This window comes from Choloepus didactylus, chromosome 5 (genome assembly GCF_015220235.1).
Source record: "Choloepus didactylus isolate mChoDid1 chromosome 5, mChoDid1.pri, whole genome shotgun sequence".
Classification (NCBI taxonomy): domain Eukaryota; kingdom Metazoa; phylum Chordata; class Mammalia; order Pilosa; family Megalonychidae; genus Choloepus; species Choloepus didactylus.
Window position 1 is genome coordinate 160,699,382 of NC_051311.1, and position 26,707 is coordinate 160,726,088.

The following is a 26,707-nucleotide window of genomic DNA, read 5'->3' on the forward strand; positions in this document are numbered from 1 at the left end:
TCTTGCACTGACTGCAGCTGCCTGGCTTCTTGCTGAGTGGGGCTCTTTGTAGAGTCAGGTCTCAGCACAAAACTTCTTCAACTTTTGGAAAATTCCAAGCATCAGTAAAAGTCATGAGAATGGCAACACAAATATCCTGGAACCAGCGTCAACACTTTTCAACTGTGTGCATTCTTGTTTCATCAGCTCCCCCATGACTGGGTGGATGCTGGCCATGCTTGTGGGGTGGACTTCTTGACCCCAGAGATGGGGAAGAGTGAATGTTGGTCAGTCCCTTTCTCAGGTCACATCAGAGCTCCTGTTTGTAAACACCCAAGCTTTTAAACTTTAGAATGTCTTTAATCATCTTCATGTTTGCCCATCAAATCCCCTGACACTTCCTATGGGTTGAGCTTTCTTCCCTTTTCATATATATTCACCTGATACAGGATCCCTTAACCCTCACAATTTTAGGACTATATCCTCGATGTATCTCCTGAAAGAGAGCATTGTTTTCATGAGTTCTGTGGCCTGGTTCCCTCTCATTGCCTAGTTTATGCGCACATCTAAGACACAAAATGCAGGGCCCAGCAACCCAATCAGAAGTCTACCCCAAAGGAACCTGTTCTGCGACACTGTTACCCTGGCATATTCTCCACGGTGGCGTCAGTCTTATATATAATGCTGTGTCTTCTGTTTATGAGAATGTGAAACTTGTTCCCTTCACAGTTCAGTTCAGTTGTCAGAATCGATTGTTTCCTCTTCTCTAGGGGTCTGTGCTGATCGTGTGCTTCTTGTGAGTGATGAGGGGTCGGACTGGCCTCCATGTGTTTTGAAAGGAAAGGCAGAAGACATGGGATTCAAGAACTCATCCTCATTGGCTTCGTGGGAGAAGGTATTTCTTGGAACTTGCTGCTTCTCTATCTGGGAGGATTGAGCTTTTCTTCCTGAAACAGTACACACTTAAAGTATAGCTCAAAAAGTAAAAAAGCCGCTATATTTCAGCCATTCATTAGGTATCATTTAATTACATGTATGTTTGTGTCAATGAAGCCAATTTAAGTTTTATAGCTCAATTCTGTTGTGACAAACTAGAATGAACCTCAGAAGACAAAGGGTCCAGGAGAGCAGGACCTACACCTCACAAGGCCCCTGCACGAGGCAGGCTTCTGCAGTCACCCGATGTCACTCAAAACCCTGTGTTTTGGAGAACAGCTCATTGAAGGCTCCTATTAAAATGAGTGTGTGTTACCTGGAGGCATAATGAGTAGATTCATTTATCCAAATAACCAACAGATTTCAGGGCTCTGAAGGCATGGGAAAGGGGACAACTACATTTTAATGGAAGTGAGGAGCAAGGAAATGGTCTATAGAGTGAGGGGTGTGGAGAGAGAAAGAGAGCAGAACAAAAACAACCCTAGTTTGCAATGCACTTTTCTCACCTTCCTCTCAAGCTGGGCTCTCTTCCTTGCCATTTTGCACTGGACAGAAACTTGTAGTTCCTATGCAATGAAAAGCTGCAGTTGGACAAAGCAGAGGTCGGTGGGACTCTTTGATAAAAGTTGCATGACATCATGACAGTAATAAGCTTCCTGCAGCTCTCCAGCTGTCTACCAACACCCCCACCCTCAGCCTATGCTCTTAAGTTGCTTAGGTCGGGCACCTCAGAATTTTCCTTGGGTTCTTCCTTCTGCTCACAGCTCATTTCCCATCCAGCAGCTTATCCTATCTGTACTAGCTTCTAAAGGCACCCAGAAAGGATCATTTCTTGCCACCTCCGTGGTGACCCATGTCTAAACTAGTCTCCCTGCCTTCACCCTGCATCGTCAGTCTTTTTTCAGTGTAACACCCGGTCTAGTGATTCCAAAGCAAAAGACAGACTTGTGCCATGTTTGTGCTCAAAACCCTCTATCTCATTCAGAATAAAATTCAAAGTCTTCTGGCTTGAAAAGACCTTTTGTCTAGCCCCCACTAACTCACTGGCACCATCCCCTGTGCTCTCCTGGAGCTCACTCTCATTGCTGTAGTCACACTGGCCTCTTTGATATACCTTATATAAAGGCAACAAGCCTCCTCATCAGAGACTTTGACCTGGCTGCCCCTCTCCTAGAAGATGCTCTCCCAGGCATCTCAGGAATCTCGATTTTGCATGGCTTTCTGTGCCTCTCCCTTCAACCCCATGCTCAGACACCCACCGCCCTAGCAGAGTGGCCTGCCACGGTCCCGCTATGCAAAATTGTCCCTTTGCCCTCCCTCCAGGTTTCCTAATTCCTTACCTGCCTCCTCCTTCCACAGAGCCCCACACCCACCAGCCATATTTTATTTCTCTTTGTTGATTATCTGGCTTCCATGAGAACAGGGGAACTTGTCCATTTTGTTCACTGCTGCTTCTCTAATGCATGGTAAAGACCTCATAGCAGGGGTCAGTCACTATTTTTTGAAGGAAATAATGTTACTTTCCCAAATTTACTAGACTTTTATAAGCAGCTCTCAAATTATGTTATTGTTTTCTTGCAGAACATTTTGAAGACAACTAGTAAAGCAATGTTAAATTGTGTCCATGGAAAAACACCAACTTCTCCAGATTGGGATAACAGTACCGGCAGGTATGTCAGTTAACTGTGGCAGAGAACGTGGTTTTCTGAACATACAACCAGGCCTTACAAAGAACAGGTTGATGTGAAATTCAAGGTTTGAACCTCCACAGGCCTGGGATGAGTTAGAAAATGCACCTCTGAAGTATAGGAGATCGAAAAGAATACACAGATCATTTAGCCAAGATGCAAAGAATTGTCTTTTGAAGGTAATTTGCAGAATGAGATCAGCAATATGACAAATTTAACCCAGAATGCCAGGGGCCATACAAGATGGTGCAGATGGGGTCAAAAAATCAGTCATATCATCATTCTTTTGAAAACTGGAAAAATTTTGAGCCTTAACTAGTTGTAAGTACTAGATAGTACTACAATTGGTTATTTCATGGGTGCATAGCATATAGACTTTAAAACAATAACATTAGGTAATCAAACATTTAAAATATGTTAGCATGATTTTTAAAATATTTGTCCTTATTCTGGATTCTGTAATGTCTTACTATTTCTGAAATCTAAGGTTTTACTCATTCTAACTGAAATTAAACCCTGAAACATTCAAAGAACAATTGTAACTTTTCTTTCTTAAAAAAGAAAAATGGGGTAAATGTAGTTTTTTTGTTCTTTCTCATTATTATTTGAGTTCCATGATTTTCACTGATGCCAGTTGTTGTCCCTCTATGTCATTGTTCAAAGCCTACCCATTTTTTGAAAGATAATTAATGGTGGTGGCCTGAAAGTGCTACAAAGAACAGCTAAATTAGTCACAATTCTCTCTGATCAACCTGCAGTCTACTTGGCCTTGACTCTTGTGCTTCTGTTTATTTGTAATCTCTCTCCCTCCCTTTTCTGCACCCAACCCTCAAACTACAACAATAACAACAACCCAACATCTATCAAAGCCTACTATGTGCTCAACAGATACAATTCCTCACCTCAGGGAGCCTCAAGTTCAGCAAAGGAGACAATGCTAACATGATATAATGCAAATGGTGAATGAGATAACCAGTATAGATCAAACCTATGGGAATCCAGAAGGGAGGAATCACTTATGTCTCAGGAGACAAGGAAAGATTGGAATGGGGACTTAGTTGTTAAGTTTAAGTTTGTTAGGTGGAAAAAGGAAAAGATATCATTTCAACAAAAGGGAGATTAAGGAGAAAGTCAGGTATGTGAAAGAAAATAGCATGTTTCAGGAAAAGTAGGTAGTTGTGCATATCTCTGTGTTTTAGTCACCTTTGCTAGACTATGCAGTAACAAAAACCCCATTTTCAGTGGTTTAGACCAACAAAGGTTTATTTTCAGGTTAGCTGTGGCCCAGCTGTGGTTCTGCAGTCCATGACTACCTCATTCTAGGGTCCCTGTCGTCTACAGGGCATTGCTGGGCTGAGAGAAAGAACAATGGCAGAACCTCCTGATGGCTCTTAAACCTTCTGCTAGGAATGGCACATATCTCATCTACCCAGAAGGCCAAGGCGAATGTCAGTTTTATGGGAGGAGGGTAATTTCTCAGGAAGGGCAGTGAAAGATGGGAATGCTAATGGTCTACCATGCCAGTGTTCAGTGGGAAACACTGAGTGGGGGAAGGGAGGGGGGGAGCTGCGGGAAGGATGGAGCAGGCTTATTACAGCAAGCTCTGTGCCATGGTAGTCATGAAAGGGCATTCGGCAGGGAACTGAGGTTCAAATTAATGTTTGTTCTCACATGGCAAGCATAGAAGTGGGGGCCTGTGCCCTTCTAGGTTACACTGTTTCCATCCACACAACCCAGTGAGCAGACTGTGGTTGGAGCAAACCGAGCTTGCAGTCAGCTGCATAATACTGTAAAACAAGACCCAGATCTAACCTGTGATCATGTAAAATCCACCAATTTAGCCACAAGCTAGACATTAAGATAAGAAAAATCAATGAGGGCTGTCTTGTGAGGGAAACCCACTCTGGCACATCTGCCCATGCTTCCCTAACTATTTCATTCCCTGTCTTGGCAGGTGGCAGTATCTGGGAAAAATGGGACCCTGCTAAGCTGGTTTGTGACCCAGTCCACTATATGTGTGAGCCCAAGGCGATTGTCTCCCAGATTCCATTTACTAATGATATGTCTTCCTTTTATAAGGGGTACTTGTCTATCCTGCTGTGCCTTGGAATTCAGATAGCTTAGTCCCTTTTCTTTGTTGTTTGTCTTCAGTGCAGCATACATTTCAAAGTAGGACCCCTCAGAGCGAAATTCTTCCTCTTTTTTTATTTTCCTGGGTAGACCGACTTGCCTTCTAGGGCCCCAGTGTTGAGAAAACTCACTCTTTGAAGCTCTAGCAGAACAATATTCTCCAACACTAGGGTAAATTGAAGAAGAATTTCACTGTTTATTTTTGAGACATGATTTAGCCAATTTATAATTAAATATGGTTCAATTAAAGATAACCCCTCAAATGGAGTTAACACTGTCTCTGTACTCCCATGGAAAATGTAATTATAGTTTCTCTGCCATGGCCAGAGTTCCTCAACTCCTCTTTTTACCTGCTGCCCAACTCACACAGTCCATCCTCGGGCTTTGATCGTAGCAAACCAGAGGTTGTTGCACAAACATGCTAGTGCAGTTTCGTAGAAAGAAATGGCCTTCCCTCCTGAAAATAAAAGTAACTCTTAGGTTTGAACAGAGTAAGAATTTTTGGACAGGGACCGGGGCTCCTATGTCTGTCTTCATAGGTGTGTGAGCACAGTTCACCCCCTCCACACCCCCCAACGCTAACCCCTTTCTCGGATGGTCTTTAAAAATCTTTAACCTTGGCAGGGCACACACCCTTTTCCATTTGTCTCTGGACCTCACCTAAGACATACAGCCTATTTTTTAATTTTAAAAAACATCGCTACATTAATAACTAAAAGGGTATATTGAGGATGGAATCATGCCCCCTAAAAGACATGTTCATGTCTTGATCTGTGTTCCCATGGGCATGAATCCATTAGTAAATGGGACCTTTGAAGATGTTAAAGTGAGTCAGGGTGTGGACTTATTTACCAATAGGATCTTCAACAATCCTATTTAGCTAAGGCCAACTTGAGTGGACTTAGTCTTTGTTACCAAAGTTCTTATAAGAAAATGAAATTGGACACAGAAGTAGAAGTCAGAAGTTAGCAGAAACCGGAAGTAGAAGCCAGAGAGGAGAGAGAGCACCAGAACCCTGCCCAGCCCGGGAGAAAGTGTGGGATCTCTCCCCTCAAAACTACAAGGCAATACATTCTTATTGCTTAAGCCAACTCACTGTGGGATATTTATCATAGCAGCCCTGACAAACTAAGACAGGATATAAAGAAAGAAGTAGGAAGAAAGTGACCAGGATGATGAGGGGGCTAGAAACCATGTAATACTAGGAATGATCAAAGTAACTTAAAATGTCTATTCCGAAGGAGAGAAGATTCAATAAGAGCATGATAGCTGAAAAGTACCTGGAAATCCTAAACATTTCCTGTCCAGGGCTATAACTGGGTTCACACTGTAACCCACCTGAAGGCAGAGACATCCAGCTGCACTTGTTGGGGGGGACAAGGCTGTTTCTGCAAGAGGAGGGATTCCAGAAAAAGGGACTCTGGAATCACATCTGAGAAAGGGGACAAGTGTCCAGGTATTCTGAGCCTGAGTGGTTTGGCCAAGTCCCCTCCTATTGGGCTCATCGTGGCTCCTCAGTCAGGTTGAGGCGTTTATGGACATCTGTGAACATGGCCCTGTTACAATGTGGTATGACGGTTGTGTCTCTAACGGGTTCTCATCCTTGCCAGCCATAGTCACACCCACCAAGTCCTGGTCCCAGCCCCTCCTGTCCTGCCACATTTTGAATATTCTAAATATTGGCAAGCAGTTCCCATGAACTAGCAGCAGCCACTAAGGCCTCTCCTCTGTGGCTTCTCCTTAGTCATAAATGAATTATTGATAAACATTCCAGCACTGTCTACAGAGAATACTGGTGTTCACTCTGGCACCAGAGCCCAGGCATAAATGAACAATGTAAGTGAAAGCCTTCCTTGTAGAATGCTCCTTCAGAGCAGAGTCCAAATGCAGATCCCTGTTTGGTAAAATCATCTGATTCAGGGTATCAGTTGGGCACAGATTTTAATAAATGGCTTTAAATAGACTCCACTCTATTAGTGAAAACTTCTCCTTGAAATACGTACCCCAGGCTTTCTGGTTTGGTTTCTATTATATCCTTCTATAACTGAGAATCACCCAAACCCTATGAATAGGCTTCCAATTAAAGTGACGATCTTCCCAGGAAGGCCCAGGGGTATAATGACTAATCTGATGCATCAAATGAGTGGTGTAAGTGTTATTGGGTTTTCTTCTCTTTTTCCTTTTTTCCCCCTTCATATTTAAAATGCACCACGAACTTCTAGTATAATCAGAGATTTTTTGAAGCAGCAGGGCCCCAGCTCCATTTGCTAACAAATGTATGCAATTGGAGAAGCAAATATTATATTCTTTAATCTACTTGAGGTTGGTATCTGATCTATGCAGATGAATTTTATCAGAAAGCTACTGCTAGGTACCTGGGAGATTCACTCATGTGCAGATGGCTGTGGTTGTTTGTTGATTAACTACATTTCATCTTTCTAGTCCTTTGGGCACTGCTCATGCATAGTGAAAGGAGAAATAAATTTTGTCACCACCATAAGGAAAAATTTACATTTCTGATGTCTGCAAATACATCATTTCTAGGCTGTCAATTTTGATTTATGGCTGATGATACAAAATAGCTAATTTTCCATTAAACAGGAGAGCCCCATGAGCTTCTGACAGTCATCATTCTAGAATGTCCTGATAAAAGAGGCCTCTTAGTTCCAGCTGCCACCAATTTGGCACTCTCTTGGCACAGAAAGTACAAATTATCTCACTCTCAATGGCTTGCCATTGCCTGAGAGGCCGAATTGGGAAAACCTTCCAAAATAACTGGGAGACTTCACCCTGGTATTCTCTGATAATTTGCTTTTTAATAATGGAGTAACCCAATGCACTGATACCATTCAATAAACCCTCAGCTGTTATGAAATTTTTTAAATTTAAGTGGAACTCTTTGGCACTCCGCCACTTGAAAACAGAGGTATCCAATTGTGTCATTAGACTGTTGTACTCTGCAGAGGATGTAGCCAGGGATGCTTCCTGGGGCTTCCTGGGGCTGGCGTGAATTGACCACTGTTAAGATGGGGTCCCAGGTCAAGGTGGCTGGCTCTGTCACTCCTGGGGCTGATTTCACATTTGCTCGCCCTTCCAAGAAGGTAAGGAAAGGGTAGTTCCAAAGCCACTATCCCTCCTCAATACTGATCCATGACCCATGCTCAAATTCAGTTGGTGATTTGCAGTATTTTCCTTGTTCCCTTTAATTGTAGTTGCAGTTGTAGCCAGTGCTTTTCAAGTAGCAATGCCACAGATGGTGTAATTTGCAACTATTTGCCATTAGAGTCCCTTGTTACTTGGTTTCCTTTATTTTCCAAAACTGGAAGTTGGCTTGCTTGTTTGTATTGTGACAGTTGCAGCCACTTGGAGAAGAGGGCAATCCGGGGTTGCATGCCAATTGGTCATTAAGATATTTAAGCCATTTCCAGTTGGATGAAAGTTTTCTCTCTGCTCTGAGGGTTTTTTTTATCCTTTAGTTTATGCTGCCAAATGTACCAAAACCATATGTGTTGAACTGGAACAGCTTTTTTTTTTTTTTTTTAATCAATTTTTTTGAGATATATTCACATGCCATGCAGTCATACAAAGTGTACATTCAGTTGTTCACAATACCATTATATAGTTGTGCGTTCATCACCAAAATTAATTTTTGAACATTTTCATTACCACACACGCAAAAATAATAAGAATAAAAATTAAAATGAAAAAGAACAATTAGAGTAAAAAAGAACATTTGGTGCCTTTTTTTTTTCTTCTTCTTGCCCCCATTTTTCTACTCATCCATCCATACACTGGACAAAGTGGAGTGTGGTCCATATGGCTTTCCCAATCACATTGTCACCCCTCATAAGGTACATTTTTATACAATCATCTTCAAGATTCAAGGGTTCTGGGTTGTAGTTTGATAGTTTCAGGTATTTACTGCTACCTATTCCAGTTCATTAGAACCTAAAAAGGGTTATCTCTATTGTGCATAAGAGTGCCCACCAGAGTGACCTCTTGGCTCCTTTTGGAATCTCTCTGCCACTGAAGCTTATTTCATTTCCTTTCACATCCCCCTTTTGGTCAAGAAGATTGGAACAGCTTTTTAAAAATAAATTTTGATCATGAAAGCGCTGTATTATCAGATGCTGAAGTTGGAGTGTTCTAGCTATACTCAAGACTCTGCAGCAAGAGATACATGTAGAACTGATGGCACTCCACCTATCAAAATTTTACAAAAACATAGGAGGTAGTGACTTTGGGGAAATACAGTCTTTTGTGTCCATTAATTCAGTAACGGGAGGAAATATTTCATTATCACCATAAATACTGCAGGAAGAGCTGTGGCTCTCAAATTTTAGTGTACTCCAGAATCTCCTGGGGGCTTGCTGGTCCCAGCTCTAGAGTTTCTGACTCCTTCCGTCTGGGGTGAGGCCCAAGAACTTTCATTTCCAGCAAGTGCCCAGGTGATTTTGATGCTACTGATTGGGATCCCACGTTGAGGACCACTGAGCTTGTTCACAAGGCTTTCACAAGCCTTGTTTCCCACTGTCTAGCCTCCAGAATAGGCTCCTCACCTCCTGCTCCCCCCACCCCAAGAGGTGATTGATTCAGGCAGTGACCCTCTTGGTTGACTGTGCAATCTGAAGTGCTCTGCCTCTCTCTGCCGACAGCCCTGACAGCGCTCCACCTGGCACTCGCCAGACCCTCAGTTTCTCAGCTTCGGAATTGGATCCTAAGAAGCTCTACCCCATCACGCTGTGTCTTCCTGGGACCATCCCATCACAAGCTCCTCTAAGCATGGCGAATCCCGTCACCCTTCAGTTACCGGAAACTGACACACAAAATCTGGGATTCCACATTCAAATGGCTTCTGGAGCAGCACTTTGTCTGGTGATTGACTTCGGGGATGGTTCGGTGGTTCAAATGAGGATCCGAAACGTGTCTGAGGAAATAGTGGTTACAGCCTGTCACCAGTACCGGAAAGGTACCCTACCCACCTTTATTATCGGGAACAAGGAAAGAAAATACCAAATTAGGAGGCATAGCAAGCAGTGCTTAGAAATAGAAGGGAAAAACATTGGGCAGAAAGGAAATTATTTTTCTCCAGGCTCATCTTACCTTTCCTTGTTCTAATTACAGTAGCTCAGTAACATGCATTGAACACTTATGTGTCTCGCACTGCCATTTACTATATATACTTAGCTCATTTAATCCTTCCATCAGCCCTGCGATGTAGGTGTTATTAACTCCATTTTAGAGAGGAGGAAACTGGAGCTTGAAGAGGCTCAGGGCTTTGCCCCAAGGTCACACAGCTAATACAGAGGAGTTATTTCTTACAAAGAGGCAAAATTCTAAAGTGAAATTACTGTTGAAAATCCCTTAAATTGTCTGTCAAAAATAATATATATATACACACACACACACACACACACACACACACACACACACATATTTATACTACTTGTTTTGCACTAAAATTTCAACCCTTTGCATTCAGATCAAAGGAAGACGGCAGGGGGAAGTCCTTATACAGATATCCAGCATTTGAACCATTTTTCCTTAGACAGCTACTAAATACTTAGTTGGTTGGGTGGAATGAGTAGAGAATTCTGATGCTTTCCTGATTGGCAGGATTGAACTTTTTTTGCTCTTTTTCTTTTTTTCCTTTGTTAAATAAACTTTTTGAATATGGTGCATTCACAAGGTTCAAACCCCCACTTATAGAAAGATGCACAGTACAAGGTCCTCCTCCCACTAAGCTTCCAGATGTCTCCTGAGGCAACCAGTTTTCATTTCTTGTTTCTGTTATGCATCTAAGCAGACAAATATTATTTTCTCCTTTTTTACATAAATGGAAACCTACTATATACAACCTTCACATAAATACGTTCTTATATCTTAGAGATATTCTATATCTGTACAGAAAGAGCTTCTCTGTTCTTTTGTACAGCTGCATAGTGTTCCTTTAATTTAATAGATCAAATCTGTTTAACCATTTTTTTAATCAGAGGACATTGAGATTGTTTGTAATCTTTCAAAATTACAAACTACATTTTAGTGAATAATCTCATATATATGTCCTTTCATAGAAAAGAGGAATGATTGCCTCAAAGCTGCATGTATTTGTTAACTTTATAATTGTTGCTAAATTATTCTCAGTGGGGTGGAGTTTATACCTCCATGAGCGATGTAGAAGTGGATATGTTCAGTATTTTTATGCAGTTTTAATTTGCATTTCTCTAATTTAGATTCAACCACATTGTAGTGGTTTGGAACTGTATGTAACCCAGAGAAACATGTCCTTATTCATAATTGAGCATTTTGTTTCTTTTGTATAGTTGCATAGCATTCCATTAATTTAATAGGTCAAAATATCATATTGGCATTTATATTGGAATAGTGTTAAATTTATAAACTAATTAAAGCAGAATTGTTTCAAGAGTCTCCCCCTTCACAAACACTCCTTTCTCTTTTCAAGTCTCCCTTGTGTTTTTGGAAGCATTTAAAAATTTTCTTCGTATGGAACTCACGTATTTCTTATGAAATGGTTTACTTTTTGTGCAGTTGTAAATGAGATATTTTCTTCCATTTTTATCTTTAAACTGGTTGTTTGGATATAGAACTGCTGATATTTGCTGTTAATTTTGTATAGCCCTGTCTTACTGAAACTTCATATTGTTTAGCTATCTTGCAGTTGATTTCTTTTGTGTTTTATAGTTATGTAAACATATTCTTTACAAATAGAGATATGCTAACTGCTAATTTCTAATTTTATTCTTCCAGTGTCTTTCTTTTGTTTAATAATATTGATAAACAATATAGATGATGGGGCATGCTTGTCTTGGGATGCATCTAGTATTTTCCCATTAAACTTGATCTCTCTTTTGGGCAAATATAATTTATCATATTAAGGAAGTTTTCAACTTTTCTCTTTTTATTGAGGACTTTTTGGTTTTTCAGTAGTGGTTGATGAATTCGTTAAAATCCTTTTTGGCATCTGTAGAGCTGGTCTTCTGATTTTTTTTTTTTTTTTTTCTCTTTAGAACTGTGAATATCATGTGTCCTAGTAACCGATATCTTAATATTGAGTCATCACTGAATTCCCGAGAGGGAAACACTTGATTTTGATGTATTATTCTTTGAATGTGCTGCTGAATTCAGTTTTCTAACTTTCTATTTATGATTCTAACATTGATAATCATCTATGGCATTGGCCTGTAGTTACTGATTTTTGTGCAGTAGTTTTGGGATTTTGGTATCAATGTAATGAGGAAGGTTTCTTTATTTTTCTTCGTCTAAAATCAGTTTAAATAGCATTGAAAATAGTTTTTCTATCTTAGAGAATTTCCTTATTAGCCATCCAGGACTGGTACATTTTGTTTTTTCTTATTGACTTGGGGTTGCTCATTGACATCTTCATCTATTTCTTCTATAGAAATTCATCTGTTTAGATTTTATACTTCTCTTGTAGTCAATTCCTTTAAATTAGATTTTCTTAGAAAAATTATCCATTTAATTCAGGTTTTCAAATTTATTTGCATAGAGGTGAACAAAGTAGGCTTTTACAGTTCTTTGCATTTCATCAGTATCTATGGTTATTTCCTTCTGTCATTTCTTATTTTGTTTTATGCCTTCTCCTTTTCTTTTTATCTTGATTAGGTTGGGTCAATTGTCCTTACTATATTTAAAGAACCAGCTTTTAGAGTTCATTGATTCTACATTTCCTCTCTAGTTTATTAATTTCTACTTTTATCTTTACTTCTTTCTTCTGGCCTTTCCAAGTATTTTTGCTCTTGTTTTCCATTTTGAATTTGATGCTCAAGCCATTTCTTATTATTTAAGAAGTGTTTAAATTTCCCGATGTCATGGACTTTTTTTGGTATTCTGGTTTCATTATTTACTTCCGGTTTTATTGTATTATGATAAGCAAATGTTTTCTCCACTATTTCTACTTTTATTTGTGAAGTTCCGAGGTTGTCTTTGTGGCTTAAAATGCAGCCAATTTTAGGAATGAAAATCCTTGGCTGCTGGCAGGTTACGGGCAAGTTACAAGCCTGTGTCTCTGGGACAGAGAACGTGGGCGTTGCCTCCAGGCAAAGTCCATCTCCTGAGCCCCTTTGCTCCCCTCACACCAGCACCGGGAAGGGCTAATGTGGGGGGTGGGGGCAGGGAGGAAAGGTGGGGAGAGAGGGAGATAAGGAGACAGCTAGAGGGGAAGGGAGGGAGAGAGGGAAAGAGACAAAAGAGAGCTTCACATAACACAGGATTCAGGGGGTGTGGTCCTTCCACACAGCTTGCACCCTGCCCTAAGTACAATACCCTAACTCATCCCTTTTACTGTATGTTCTAAGTTCATTTGAAAACCCATGTGATCCACGCATCTTAGTTTTGTTGTCCTCCATTCTGTTCTGTACCAACATCGACCCCAGCCTCAAGGCCATTTCCCTCCTCGTCAAAGCGACCTAACATATTTTGGTCATCCTTTTATTTTCCACTTTGTGGAATTGCTAAGTTTTAGAGGTTTCTCTTGAATACAGACAAGTTGACTTTGCTTCGTGATCCATTCAGACAATCTTTATTTTAAATAGATGAGTTCCTTGAAATTATGTTTACTGATAAGCAGATGTTTAGTTTAGTCTTAGTTCTCTCATGGTTTACATTATGTGCTCTGTCTGAATTTTAAAATATCTTCCAGTAAATAGCCCTATTTCCCTTTTGTATGTTTGTTTGAGTTAGGCTCTGAGAGTTGGAAGGTTTGTAGTCTTGTTCTACTGGCTCCATTTATTTATAATGCTATAAAATGTCCTTATCCCTCTATTTCTTTAGACAGGATCTATTCATTACCCACTATGAGAAATTATGAAATTCGTATGTTCTCCCTTTCTTCCCCTTCCCCTCCCTTTTCTTCATCATGCAATTATAATCATTTAAATTACTCTTATTAGTATTTGCTTGGTACTATTACATATGTTTATACCTTTGTTAGTTTTGCTAAGTTTACATGATACCTTTTTATTTCTAGCAATTATATAGGAGACACATCTGCATTCTTCCTTGATCTCCTCCTCTTTGTCTGTCTTGGTTTGCCAGGACTGCTGTAACACCACACTCTGGTGGGCTTAAATGACAGGAGGTTTTAGAGGCTGAAAGTCCAAAATGAAGGTCTGCATCAGTGATGCTTTCTCCTGGAGTCTGTAGTGTTCTGGTTTGCCACATCATTGGTTCCTCCATCACGTGGCGAGCTGCTCATTCTCTGACTCCTGACTGAATTCTGGGTTCTGCAGGTTGTATCCAAATTTCCTCTGTATATAAGGACTCCAACACATATGGATTAAGGCCCACTTGATTCCACCTGTCTTCATCTAAATAGGACCTAGATCCTATTTACAAATGAGTCCACACCTTAATTAATAATATCTGCTTAGAAATGGGTTCATGCCCTCAGAACCTGGGGTAAGATTTGAACCTGTCTTTTTGTGGGGTAAATGATCAATCCCCAACACCTTCCAGTGTGGGTTTGTTTTATAATTTTCCCATTTCCGTTATATATATTTATATTTTTTCTTTCATCTGATTTCTCACATTTGTTTTTTATTTATTTTTATATTTATATTTTTATTTTTTTTACTTTTTATTTTGAAATAAATTCAAACTTACAGGAACAGTTGCAAAAATAATACAAACCCCATACACAGAACTCCAGCATACCCCAACCCCCCTCCACAGATACCCAGATCTACCAACTTTAATATTTTATCACTTTACCATTTCTTTCTTTCCCTCCCTGTCTATCATCCATCATCTATTGCTCTGTCTTCTGAACATGTAAGAGCAAGTTGCACACATCCTTGAACAAATAATATAATTCACATACACATTTCCTATGAACAAGAATATTCATTTATGTAATCACATTAAGTGTAGTTAAGAAGTTCAAGAAAATTAACATTGATATAAAGCTTACATTCTATATTTCATTTTTTCTTATGTCCCAATTGTGTCCTTTTGAACCTTTTCTCTTCTATTTTTAGATCTCATCCAGGATCATCTATGGCATTTAATTGTCATTATCTATTTAGACTGTCTTTTTTTTCATTTGTGGAAACATATATACAGCATAAATCTTCCCATTCCAACCCCTCTCAAGCATTCCATTTAGTGGGATTAATCACATTCACAATGTTGCAATGCCATCACCTTCCCACCATCCATTACTAGAAATTTCCCTTCACCCCAAACAGAAACCCTACACTCATTTCTTATTAATTCCCCATTGCCCCTTCCCCAACTTCTCATAACCCATACTCTTCTTCTCTATGATCATATTCTCTGATACTTTCTTTGTGTTTACCATGGGGCTTAAATTTAACATCCTAAGTCTATAACAATCTTGTTTTCTTTAATACCAATTTAACTTCAGTAGGACACATAAACTAGATTCCTATACTCCTCCATTCCCCCACCTTTATGTAGTTCTTGTCAAAAATTACATATTTTACATTGAGTCCAAAACCACTGATTTATCATTATACTTTATATATTTTAGATCCTGTGGGAAGTAAATAGTGGAGTTACAAATCAAAAATAGAGTAGTATCGGTATTTATATTTACCATGTGATCTTTACTGGAAATCTTTATTTCTTCATGTAGTTTCAGTCAATTGTTTAGTGTCCCTTCCTTTCAGCCTGCACAATTCCCTTTAGCATTTCTTATTGGACAAATGTACTGGTGATGAAGTACCTCAGCTTTTGATTATCTGGGAATGTTTTCATCTCTCCCTCATTTTTAACCTCCAGGTGTTTGTGAATTTTCTAAGTCTCTGATGGTTATTGACTTCTAACTGTATTCCATTGTGGTCAGAGAATGTGCTTTGAATAATTTCAATTTTTTTAAATTTATTGAGGCTTGTTTTATGTCCCAGCATATGGTCTATTCTGGAGAAAGTTCCGTGATCACTAGAGAAGAATGTGTATCCTGGTGGTTTGGGATGTGATGTTCTATATATGTCTTTTAAATCCAATTCATTTATCAGATTGTTTAGGTTTTCAATTTCCTTATTGGTCTTCTGTCTGGTTTATCTATCTGTAGGAGAGAGTGATGTGTTGAAGTCTCCCAAAATTATTGAGGAAACATCCATTGCTTCCTTTAGTTTTGCCAGTGTTTGTCACATGTATTTTGTGGCACCATGATTGGGTGCATAAACATTTAAGATTGTTATTTCTTCTTGTTGAATTGCTCCTTTTAATAGTATGTAGTGGCCTTCTTTGTCTCTCATAACATCCTTACATTTAAAGTCTATTTTAACTGAGATTAATATTGCTACTCCTGCTTCCTTTTGGCTGTAGCTTGCATGAAATATTTTTTTCCATCTTTTCACTTTCAATTTCTTTGTGTCCCTGTGTCTACAATGAGTCTCTTGCATGCAGCATATTGATGGTTCATATTTTTTGATCCATACTGCCAATCTATATCTTTTAATTGGGAGTTTAATCTATTTACTCTTGAATCAGCCATCCTATCCTTTGGTTTATGTTTGTCATATATATTTTTTCCCCTCTCTTTCTTATTGTCCTTTAATGAACCAATACTGAATCTCTTTAGTACTGAACCTTTCTCTGTATCTCTCTCCTTTCTTTGTTTCTTTGTTGGTAGGGCTCCCTTTAGTATCTGAAGTAGGGCAGGACTTTTATTAGCAAAATCTCAGCATTTGTTTGTCTGTGAAAAATTTAAGCTCTCCCTCAAACTTAAAGGAGAGTTTTGCTGGGTAAAATATTCTTGGTTGGAAATTTTTCTCTCTCAGAATTTTAAATATGTCATGCCACTGCCTTCTCACCTCCATGGTGGCCGCTGAGTAGTCACTACTTAGTCTTATGTTGTTTCCTTTGTCTGTGGTGAATTGCTTTCTCTTGCTGCTTTCAGAACTCGCTCCTTCTCTTCAGTATTTGACAGTCTGATCAGAATGTGTCTTGGAGTGGGTTTATTTAGATTTATTCTATTTGGAGTTTGCTGGGCATTTATGCTTTGTGTATTTATATTATGTAGAAGGTTTGGGAAGTTTTCCCCAATAATTTCTTTGAATACTCTTTCTAGACCTTTACCCTTCTCTTCCCCTTCTGGGACACCAGTGAGTCTTAAATTTGGACATTTTATTTTATCTATAATATCCCTGAGGTCTGTTTCAATTTTTTTGATTTTTTTCCCCATTCTTTCTTTTGTTCTTTCATTTTCCATTCTGTGGTCCTCGAGGTTGCTGAGTCATTGTTCAACTTCCTCTAGTCTTGTACTATGAGTATCCAGACTCTTTTTAATTTGGTCAACAGTTTCTTTTATTTCTGTAAGATCACCTACTTTTTTATTTACTCTTGCAATTTCTTCTTTATGCTTTTCTAGGGTCTTTTTCATGTCCTTTATATCCTGTGCATGCTCTCATTGTTTATCTTTAGTTCTTTGATTAATTGCTCCAAGTACTGTGTCTCCTCTGATATTTTGATTTGGGTGTTTGGGTTTGGGTTCTCCATATCATCTGTTTTTTTCATATGCTTTAAAATTTTCTGTTGTTTTTGGCCTCTTGGCATTTGCTTTACTTGATTGGGTTCTTTTAGGATATGAAGGATTATTCAAACACTAATTTCTAATTTGTCAGATCTACAGCTTGGTGGCATACACTTTCTCTAACTAGCCAGCAGATAGCATCCGTGAGGCATCTATTCCCCTCAAATCAATTCTCCCCAACTTCATCTTTGTTGTGTGTGGGGGTCTGATTCTTGTGTTGTCCAATTGGTGCACCAAGTTTGGGTGTGTTGTTGGTGCTGTCCACCCTGAATATGAGGTGTGTGTCTGAGCAGTTAGGGAGGGAGGGCAGCTTTAATAATGAAACCTCCCTGGTGTTCCTGGAGATTTAAGGCTATTGCAAGAGTCTAAACCTTCATTTCAGTCTTGCCACAGATTGTCCCTGCCGCTGACCCACAAGTCTTTGGTATTGGCGTATGGTCCCTGGGATTTCCGAGTGGGTCCCTCTTCCAAGCCTTGCCCTTCTAGGGCCTCTGCTGAGGGAAGGTTGTGCTACATCGCAAGTGTGCACCGTCCCTCAAGGGAAATTCTGGGCCACCGGGCCATGTAGGGGCGTTCCCGTCTGCCGTAAGGATGGCTGAATGGGGCATGTAAATTTCCCTGTTTTCGCACAGCTCTGCCTTCCCAGCTTCGGGACAATTAGCTGTGGGTGCGCGAAAGGCTGTTGTCCACGCCCGATATTGTGGCGTTGCCATGATACTGGAAACACTTCCTGTCACACTGGGTTTTCTGCCACAGCTCTGGGCTATGGCGCCTGCGCTGGGCAGGAGCATTCCCAGCCTGCTGGGAAGATGGCTGCAAGGAGCATTGTTATTTTCCCCTTTTAGCTCTCCTCTGCCTTCCTTGCTCTGAGACAATTAGCAGCAGGTGTGAGAAAGGCTATCTTCCACACCAGATATTGAGGTGTTCTCACAGCCCATTCCTGCCATACTTCACTGTGTGGTTGTCTCTGCTGTATCGGAAGCCGCTTTGGGGTTTTTTAAAAAAAGTACTAGTCCGCCTCCAAACGCCAACCCACAGTTTCCCCACACTGCAGTGTGGCTGCTGGGCATTCAGCAGGCTTACTCACTCATTTCAGAACTCAGACTCCCATTTTCACCAAGTATACAGTCCTTGTGGATTTAGCAGAACTTGTCCAGCTGGTGCATCACGGGAACTGGTGTTCTGGGTCACCTTCTGGCTTTATCTAGTACTTTTCACAGAGTTTTTTTTTTGCCCTGTCTCTCCTAGCCTCCATCTTAGGTTCTCCTCTCTCACATTTGTTTTAGTTCCAGTTCTGTAGTTAAATATATTTGATTCTCACTCTTAGTCCTTTTGGATAGTTTTCCCATTTGTTTTGCTGAGGTTTGTCTTCTAGTAGATTTTTTAGGAAGATTCATAGAAATAATATTTCCTGTGTTCCTGCATGTTCAGAACTGTTTTCTACCTTTATATGTGTTTTTATAATGGATATTTTAAATACATTTTTATTGTGAAATTTAACAAATATACATAATAGTGATAACCTTCAAAAAACAATTTAACAAGTAGTTAGAGAACAAATTTCAAAGAATGTTATGGTTACACTTCCACAGTTTCAGTTATTTCCTCATTGTGGAATATAAGATATATACAGAAAGGTGGTAACTTTCAAAGTACAATTTAACAAATAGCTATAGAACAAATTTTGGAGAATATTATAGGTTACAGTTCCACCATTTGAGTTATTTCCTTCAGCTATTCTAATACCCTAGCATCTAAAAAAAAAATTGTATAAAGATTGAGTATTTGTCATCATTTGTTACATCCTATCTTGTCTGTTACTACCCCTTCCTCTCATTTAATCACTTTCTCGATCTTCAATCTTCAGGGCTGTCTAGGCAATGACCACCCTAACTTGTTCATATTGAAAGGGAGCGTCAACATTATGGGTAAGGGGGCTGCATCTGGTTGTTGTTCTTAAAGAGGCTGTTGTCTCTGGGTTTTAGGACTTGTCTGGTAGGAACACTCTGGTGGATTTAAGTTCTGAGAGAGAAACATAGTGGGTGAAATTTTTATAGACTCTCATATATGCTGCCTTTATATTTGAATGACAATTTGCTGGCTCTTAAATTCTTGAACAAATGTCCTTTTCTTGAGGGCTTTAGTTGTTTTCTCTACTCTAGTCTTACATACAACAGTGGTTCTCAATGTGTGGTCTTTGGACCAGCATCATCATCATCACCTGAGGTTTGTTTGAAAGGCAAATTCTCAGGCCCCACCTTAGACCTACTGAATTATAAATTCTGGGGGTGGGGCTCAACAGTCTATCTTTTAAGTAGCCCCCCAGGTAATTTTCCATGCATTCCCATGCTGTGGTGATCCTAAGGGCAGCCTTCCTTTTTTCCCTCTTATAGATGACTTGAGGTTTTTATCTGGCTGCCCAAAGAATTATTTCTTTATATTTGAAGTCCATTTGCTTTACCAGAATATGTCTCAATGTTGACCATTCTGGGTCAACCTTCTCAGGTACACAGTGTATATCTTTTACATTTGTGGATGTGTGTTATTTTCTTTCAGTTCAGGAAAGGTTTCTTGAGTTATATCTTTAAATATTTTCTGTTCCAATATTTCTGTTTTCTTTTTGAGAGACTCTGGTTTTCTATATATATATATATGTTAGATCTCCTTTTTCCTCTCTAATCCTTTCATTTTCTTCCTTTATTTTTATTTCATCTTGATTGCCTTTCTCATTTTCCCTCTGTTTTAGTTTCCTTGGCTGCTCAAGGAAATACCATGCAATGGGTTGGATTAAACAATGGGGATTTATTAGCTCATGGTTTTGAGGCTAAGAGAAAGTCCAAATAAAGGTGTCATCAAGAAGATGATTTCTTCTCAAAGACTAGCTTTCTGGGGCTGCCTGCAAGTGATCTTTGGTTCCAGGCTCCTCTGTCACATGGCAAGGCACATAGCAGCCTCTCCTGGCCTCTCCATTCTTTTCTGGGTTCCTTTGAATTTCAACTTCTTGCTTCCTGTGGCTTTCTCTCTGTCTGTTTGAATTTCATTTTGCTTATACAGGACTCCAGTAGTAGGACTGAGATCCATTCTGACTGAGGTGGGTCGCACCTTAACAGAAATAACCTCATCAAAAGGTCTGTGCCAGTTTGAATATATTATCTCCCCACAAAAGCAATGTTCTTTAATGCAATCTTGAGGGGGCAGATTTATTAGTCTTTTGATTAGTATAGAAACTTTTGATTGTTTCCATAGAGATGTGTCACCCAACTGGGAGTGATACTTTTGATTAGATTATTTCCATGGAGGTGTGGCCCCACCCGTTTAGGGTGGGTTTTAATTAAATCACTGGAGTCCTCTAAGAGAGCTCACAGACAGAAGGAGCTCAGAGCGGCTGAGAGAGACTTTTGGAAAGATGCTTGGGAGCTGACGTTTGGAAATGCTTGGAGATGTGGGCAGAAGGATGTTTGGGATGTTAAGCTGAGAGATGAAGCCCAGAGTTTGCCCCAGAGAAGATAAGAGGACCCCTAGATGTTTAAAGAGAAACACCCTAGGAGAAAGAAGAGAAAGCCATTTTGAAACACAGCCCAGGAGCAAAGAACAAGCAGGTGCCAGCCATGTGCCCCCAGCTGACAGAGGTGTTCCAGATGCATTGGCCGTTCTTCAGTGAAGATATCCTCTTGTTGTTGCCTTAGTTTGGACACTTTTATGGCCACAGAACTGCAAATTTGTAACCTAATAAATCCCCTTTATAAAAGCTGATCCATTTCTGGTATTTTGCATAATGGCAGCATTAGCAAACCGAAAAAGGTCCTACTTTTGGATTCATACCCACAGGAATGGATTAAGTTTAAGAACATGCTTTTTGGGGGAACATACAATACTAAACCACCATGCTCTCTATGGGGGTCTGAGAAGTGGAAGCTAGTTCTGTGTGGATGATGAATCAGGTATGTGCATAACAGAGTCAGGGATGGGTGAGTGGGAAGGTATGACAGGCTCAGCTAAGGATTTTGTCCAGTGACACATCAGGAATCACCTAATGTCTTAAAGCTGAGGAAAGACATGGTCAAATGTACAATTTGAAAATAATCGGGTAGGGTGATTTGGATTAGAGAATTGCTAAAGATCCTTCCAATTCAGTGGAATTGTATCAGTAATCTATTGCTGCATTATAAACTTCCTCCCGAACTTAATGGATTAAAACACAATTTTCTCAGCTCACAGTCTGCTGGAAATTCTTCTGATCTGGGCTGCAGTGAGCAGCCAGTCAGCAAGGTGAACTGGTTCTGGCTGGGATGATGGGATGACACAGTCACATGTCTCTTTCCATTCCACAGGCTAGCCTGGGCATCTTCCCATGAAAGAAATGACAGTGGATCTGAGAATAGCAGAAGAGGGCAAGCCCAAGTGTGCAAGCGTTTCTCAAATCCATTGGCCACAAGATTAGCACAGACTCAAGTTGTGGAGAAATAGTCTCCACCACTTAATGGGAGGAGCTGCAAAGTCATATTATTGTTTTATCATAAGGGTATGAAAATAGCAGAAGAATTTGGGGCCATTTTTATAATTGACTACAATAGTTCTTTGATATATTCCCATTTGACTGTTTAGGTCCTTTTTGCCTAGCTATGGGATGGCCAATATTTATTTCTATTCTTGTGAATATTTTCTACTCCACAGGATTTGGCTATATAATGTTTAGGGCTTGGTGCCAAAGGAAAATGCAGGACCCGTTGTTTAAAAATTATTAACAATTTCCAGACCATGTCAAGTGGAACCTTAACCCAGGCTTAGGGCTTTTCTTAATGTGGGTCCCTGAGCAGCTACACAGATTGCACACCCCTGAAGCCAGCCCTGCTACTACAAGGGATAAGAGAAATCGACTTTACCGTATAAGTTCATGTTAGTCACCCCACCACAACCTCTCTTTAAATGTTAATTATCATGCCGCCTTTTACAAACTCATTAAATGGCCATTCTCTCTTTTTTTCCCAGAAGGTGTCTATGTGTTCAAAGCAGATGTTTATGATGGGTTTTATGGAAACAATGTGGAGCTTGGACCGTATTATGTGGAAATTGGCCATGGGAGCATATCTGTATTCATGAATTCCAGCAGCATCCACGAGGATGAAGTTCTCATCTCTGCTGACTCCCATATAGATCAGAAAAGTAAGACCCACATCTGGAGTTTAAGCAACCAGGTCTCACAAACAAAACATGATTCTCTTGCTCTTTAATTGTGTCATTCAAGTTGCAGCCTTTCAAAATCAGCCGTTCTTCCTTCATTCAGGAAATACTGATTGCAGAATGCTGTGCTCTGGGGTGCATAATGGTGAGGCCACATAAGGTCCTGGTTTCAAGGAACCTATAATCTAGTGAAGGGATTAAGATAGGCATATGGAAATTATGAGATGGAACATAAAAATGCCTTGAGAAAGGCCTTGCTAAGGGGCTAGGAGATTCCAGGAGAGGGGGGATTACAGATAACGGGGGGGGGGGGGGATAGGGACTACTTGATGTAGGAGTTGGCATATGAAGTGGGCCTTTACGAGTGGGTTGCGCATGAAGAGCCAATGTGGGGAGGAGCGTTTCGAACAGATGGCATTTCAGTAAGCAAAAGAGAGATAAAAAGCAAGGCTGCTGGAGTTCATTCGTTACTTCGCTCTGTCCCCCAACATGTCCTTCATCTTGATTTTATAGAGGAGAAACTCAAAGCTGAGAGTCCAGCAGGGGTGGGTATGGAGAATTCCAGCCAAATAGCAGCAACATTAGAAAGGTAAAAAACACGTGTAGTATAATCAAAGATAATTCCAAAGTGTTCTGCCTAAGTGTCTGGAATTACGTATTTCACTTCCCAGAAAGGAAGTGGAGGGGCACATTGGAAAGCATCGTGATGAACTTATTCATTTGTAGAGAGAAGGTTTTATAACTTTTTCCACATATTCAAAATACATTTTCTGTATAAGTAGCCTGTTAAGAAACTCTCTATCCAAGAAATTATAAAATATATGTGGTAGTTTTTCTTTAACTTATCAGCACACCCCAGTTAGCTTATCAGTCATTCGTATTTAGTTGTCTTATCTAAACATTGACTAAATTAGCAACTTGTCTACCCAAGGTAAAGATACAATCCTTATAAATCCCCAGTCTGTTCCATAACAGGATTTAGAATGGGAAGATTTGAGTTTTAATCTAGCTCCACAGGTCCATAAGTGAGTAATTTAGTGCAACTGAGTTAACTGTATTTCCCTGAAGATTGTTGACTACCAGATCGTGGTCAGAATTTTTTAGATGTTATTAATGAGATAGTCATTCATATTTATGGAATATTTATATTTCAGTAATGCTATTAGATTTATGAAGGAAAAAATATCCATGCTACTTTATTGCTGTTACAAACATTTTCTCTTTATAAAGAGAAAAATCAAGAAGAACATTTTAAAAACCCACCTCGCTTAATATCTCTATATAATAAATGAATTTTTCTAAATCTTCCTAGATACCTCAGTCCTTTTCTAGACTCTGATATCTGACAAAATGTTGGGTATCTGACCTCCTAATACACACATATGTATGAATATGTGTATGTATGTAAATACATAAAAATGTATATGTAAATACCTATATGTGAAATTTCGTATAAAATCTCAGAGGGCTTAAGAGCTTGAGACTTTTCCTTGGACCACTTTTGAGGAAACCCTATGAAGCAGAATACTCAGCACACACACACTGAAAAAATATAAAACAATGCCAGTAATTAATTATTTCAAAATAATTAACATATTTAATTCCTTTTAGGGAGTTCTCAAAAGACATAGAGAAGACACTTAAGGAAAATTTAATGAGAGAAATTCTGTGACAAATTTCCTATTTTCCATCTCTGTCGATTCAAAACACATGCTGTGGGTTTTGAAATTTATTGGAATTCAAAGAGGGAAATTACAAAAAGACGTAAAATATTGCTCATATGTTCCTTGAGTAAGTGAATTAATTTTGACTATTCTTCTCTTGTCTTTTTTCTTGTTTTAGGCACTGTTGTTATGCATCATTTTCCCTTCATCTCCTCATATAATGTGTCCTTTACTTCTGAAAACCAAGTGGGTGGCAGCAAAGTTTGGTCCAGCATGACTGTTTGGTATAAGATGCAACGTACGTTTTTGTTCTGTTTCCAGGCTTAGCACAGTCTTCCTCTTACGATCGGTTGAGATTATGAAACTCCTAGATAGCACTTGGCTCTGTTATCAGCTCTGCCTGAGATTCTCTTTGGCCTTGAACAGGCTCTTTATTCACCTAGTTCTTTCTAGGTGAGTCATAGGCATTAAGCCTTCCGTCTAAAGGCATGAGAAGACATTATGCCAAATCACCTGCCAGCTCCCCATACCCAGATCTTTAATGTAAAATTCCCAAAGGAGTTTGCCATATCACTTCATAAGCTATGCTTTGATGACCTTTGAACTCATGCCAAAATTACTTCTCAGGTTCCTCCCGGTGCCTCCTTTTACATAGTCCTGCATTCATATTTGGAGGTTCACTATCCATCACTCAAATCCATGACCAGATGGGAGAGGAAAGATACTAACATCTACTGGACAAATTCCAGCCCTTCCATTTTGAAGTCTGTACCACGCTTTCTTTTATTACAGCTGTTTCTGTCTACACAAATGGAACTGTGTTTGCCACAGATATAGATGTTGCTTTTGTGGCTGTTACCAAGGAAACAAGTCCTCTGGAGTTTGTATGGCACTTTGGAGATGATCCACCAGTGAGGACAACCTCGAGAAGCATTAAAAGAAGATTTGGCATCCCCCAAAGGTCTGTGAAAATGAGTGGCTGTTTATCATGCAACCTTAACTCAATCCAAATTTTATCATGTTGCTATTAAAATAATTTAAGGGTATTTACATATATATTATAAATAGCCACTAAGCACTTCTGGGAATTAAACTCAAATGTAGATTTAAAGTGTTGATGGACCCACTTCCCTTCAGCCAGCACTAGGTGAAAGGGTGTGGGCTTTGAAATCAGACCAGTGTGTTCAAGAAATATTACTGTCCATTCTCCCCAAAATGAGAAAAATCATCAGGCCCTGTGATGGTTCCTACGAAGTAAATGCCAAAATTCCCCTGCCATTCTCTTTCAAGTAATGTGGAAATTCTCTCACTCTGACCTGGTTTTTATCTTGCCACCTGACTTTCCTGCTCTCCATGGCCTCATCCCACAGGTATCTTGTGATGGTCAAGGCTTCCAATGGGATCAGTAGCGTGGTCTCTGAGCCTCACTCCATCAGTGTACAGAAGAAAATCGTTGCCAATCGGCTCATGTCCACCTCCTCTGCTCTGATAAATGCCAGTGTGGTCTTTGAGTGTAGAATCAACTTCGGCACTGAAGTTGCTTACCTGTGGAACTTTGGGGATGGCACCATCCAGCTGGGTAATAGCACCAACAGTCATGTCTTCAACAGGTAAGCTGCTCCAGGCACAGGGAAGAAGCTTTCTGCAGAAAGAGGCTGGAGTTGATTTTTCAGGGCATCAGCCCTCGGATTCTCCACAACTGACTTGAGTTTCAGTCTGTCTGGTTGACAGATGTTAAGCAGAGATAAATAAAACCCAGGTATTGCTCTTGGGGAGGTCATATTCTGGGGGAAGGACAAAGAGGTAAACAGATACTTTTAATAAAGTAGGTTAAATGCTACAAAGAAGTGAGGTGTTGTGGGAACACTCATTCTTCTTTGGAAAAGTGGAGAACAGCTGACAGTGGCATTTGCAGATGAGTTGAACATTAAATCTTGAATAGGAGTTTGCCAAAGGGAAAATTGGGGAGGGGATTCCAAACAGAGACAACAGCCTGGGTGAAGATACCAGGGAAGGGTACCAGTGGATGGCATGTTTAAGAAAGGATAGGAGTTCGGAGTGATTGGTAGTGGCATGTTTAGGAGGGCAGGATGAGTGGAGGTGGCAGATCAAACTAGAAGATTCTTGGGCATTGATTGTGAAGGACCTCAGTATTATACCCAAGAGTTTGGATGTTATCCTTTAATTCAGCACCCATTGTTTACCTTGAAAAAATACATCATGGACATACAAAAAAAGAGGTATGACTGCCTTGTTCAAAAATAAACTTGGTATTTCTTTGGGACATGGATATGCCCAAGCAAAACCATAGGCACACACTGCAGGATTGCCATATCTCAAGGTTAAGTTAGAGTTTAGCCTGTCCCTGGTTCCTTGGCCTGTCTCTGACTTCTCCCAGTGCCTCACCTCTGAATCTGCCCTTGACCACTTCCATCCTCTGCCAGTCTTCAGTCTGAGACACATGCCCATCAGCAACCTCAGGCCCACCATGTGCCTGGGACCCGAGGTCCAGAGGCCACCCCCTTCTCTTGGAGAACTCCACGGCTGCCCTTAGGATCAGTCTTAGGACACACAGGGATGGTCCCTGGGTC

At 40.0% G+C, this 26,707-nt stretch overlaps 1 protein-coding gene across 1 annotated transcript in view; it reads left to right on the plus strand.

The window, feature by feature from the left end:
- Positions 1-26,707, plus strand: part of PKD1L1 (polycystin 1 like 1, transient receptor potential channel interacting) — a 201,059-nt gene that overhangs the window by 18,345 nt on the left and 156,007 nt on the right. The window contains exons 4-10 of the mRNA XM_037837205.1: positions 750-874; positions 2,497-2,585; positions 9,389-9,702; positions 22,261-22,434; positions 24,295-24,414; positions 24,909-25,077; positions 25,487-25,726. Of these exons, the coding sequence (XP_037693133.1) occupies positions 750-874; positions 2,497-2,585; positions 9,389-9,702; positions 22,261-22,434; positions 24,295-24,414; positions 24,909-25,077; positions 25,487-25,726 (1,231 nt within the window). The remainder of the gene's footprint in view (positions 1-749; positions 875-2,496; positions 2,586-9,388; positions 9,703-22,260; positions 22,435-24,294; positions 24,415-24,908; positions 25,078-25,486; positions 25,727-26,707) is intronic.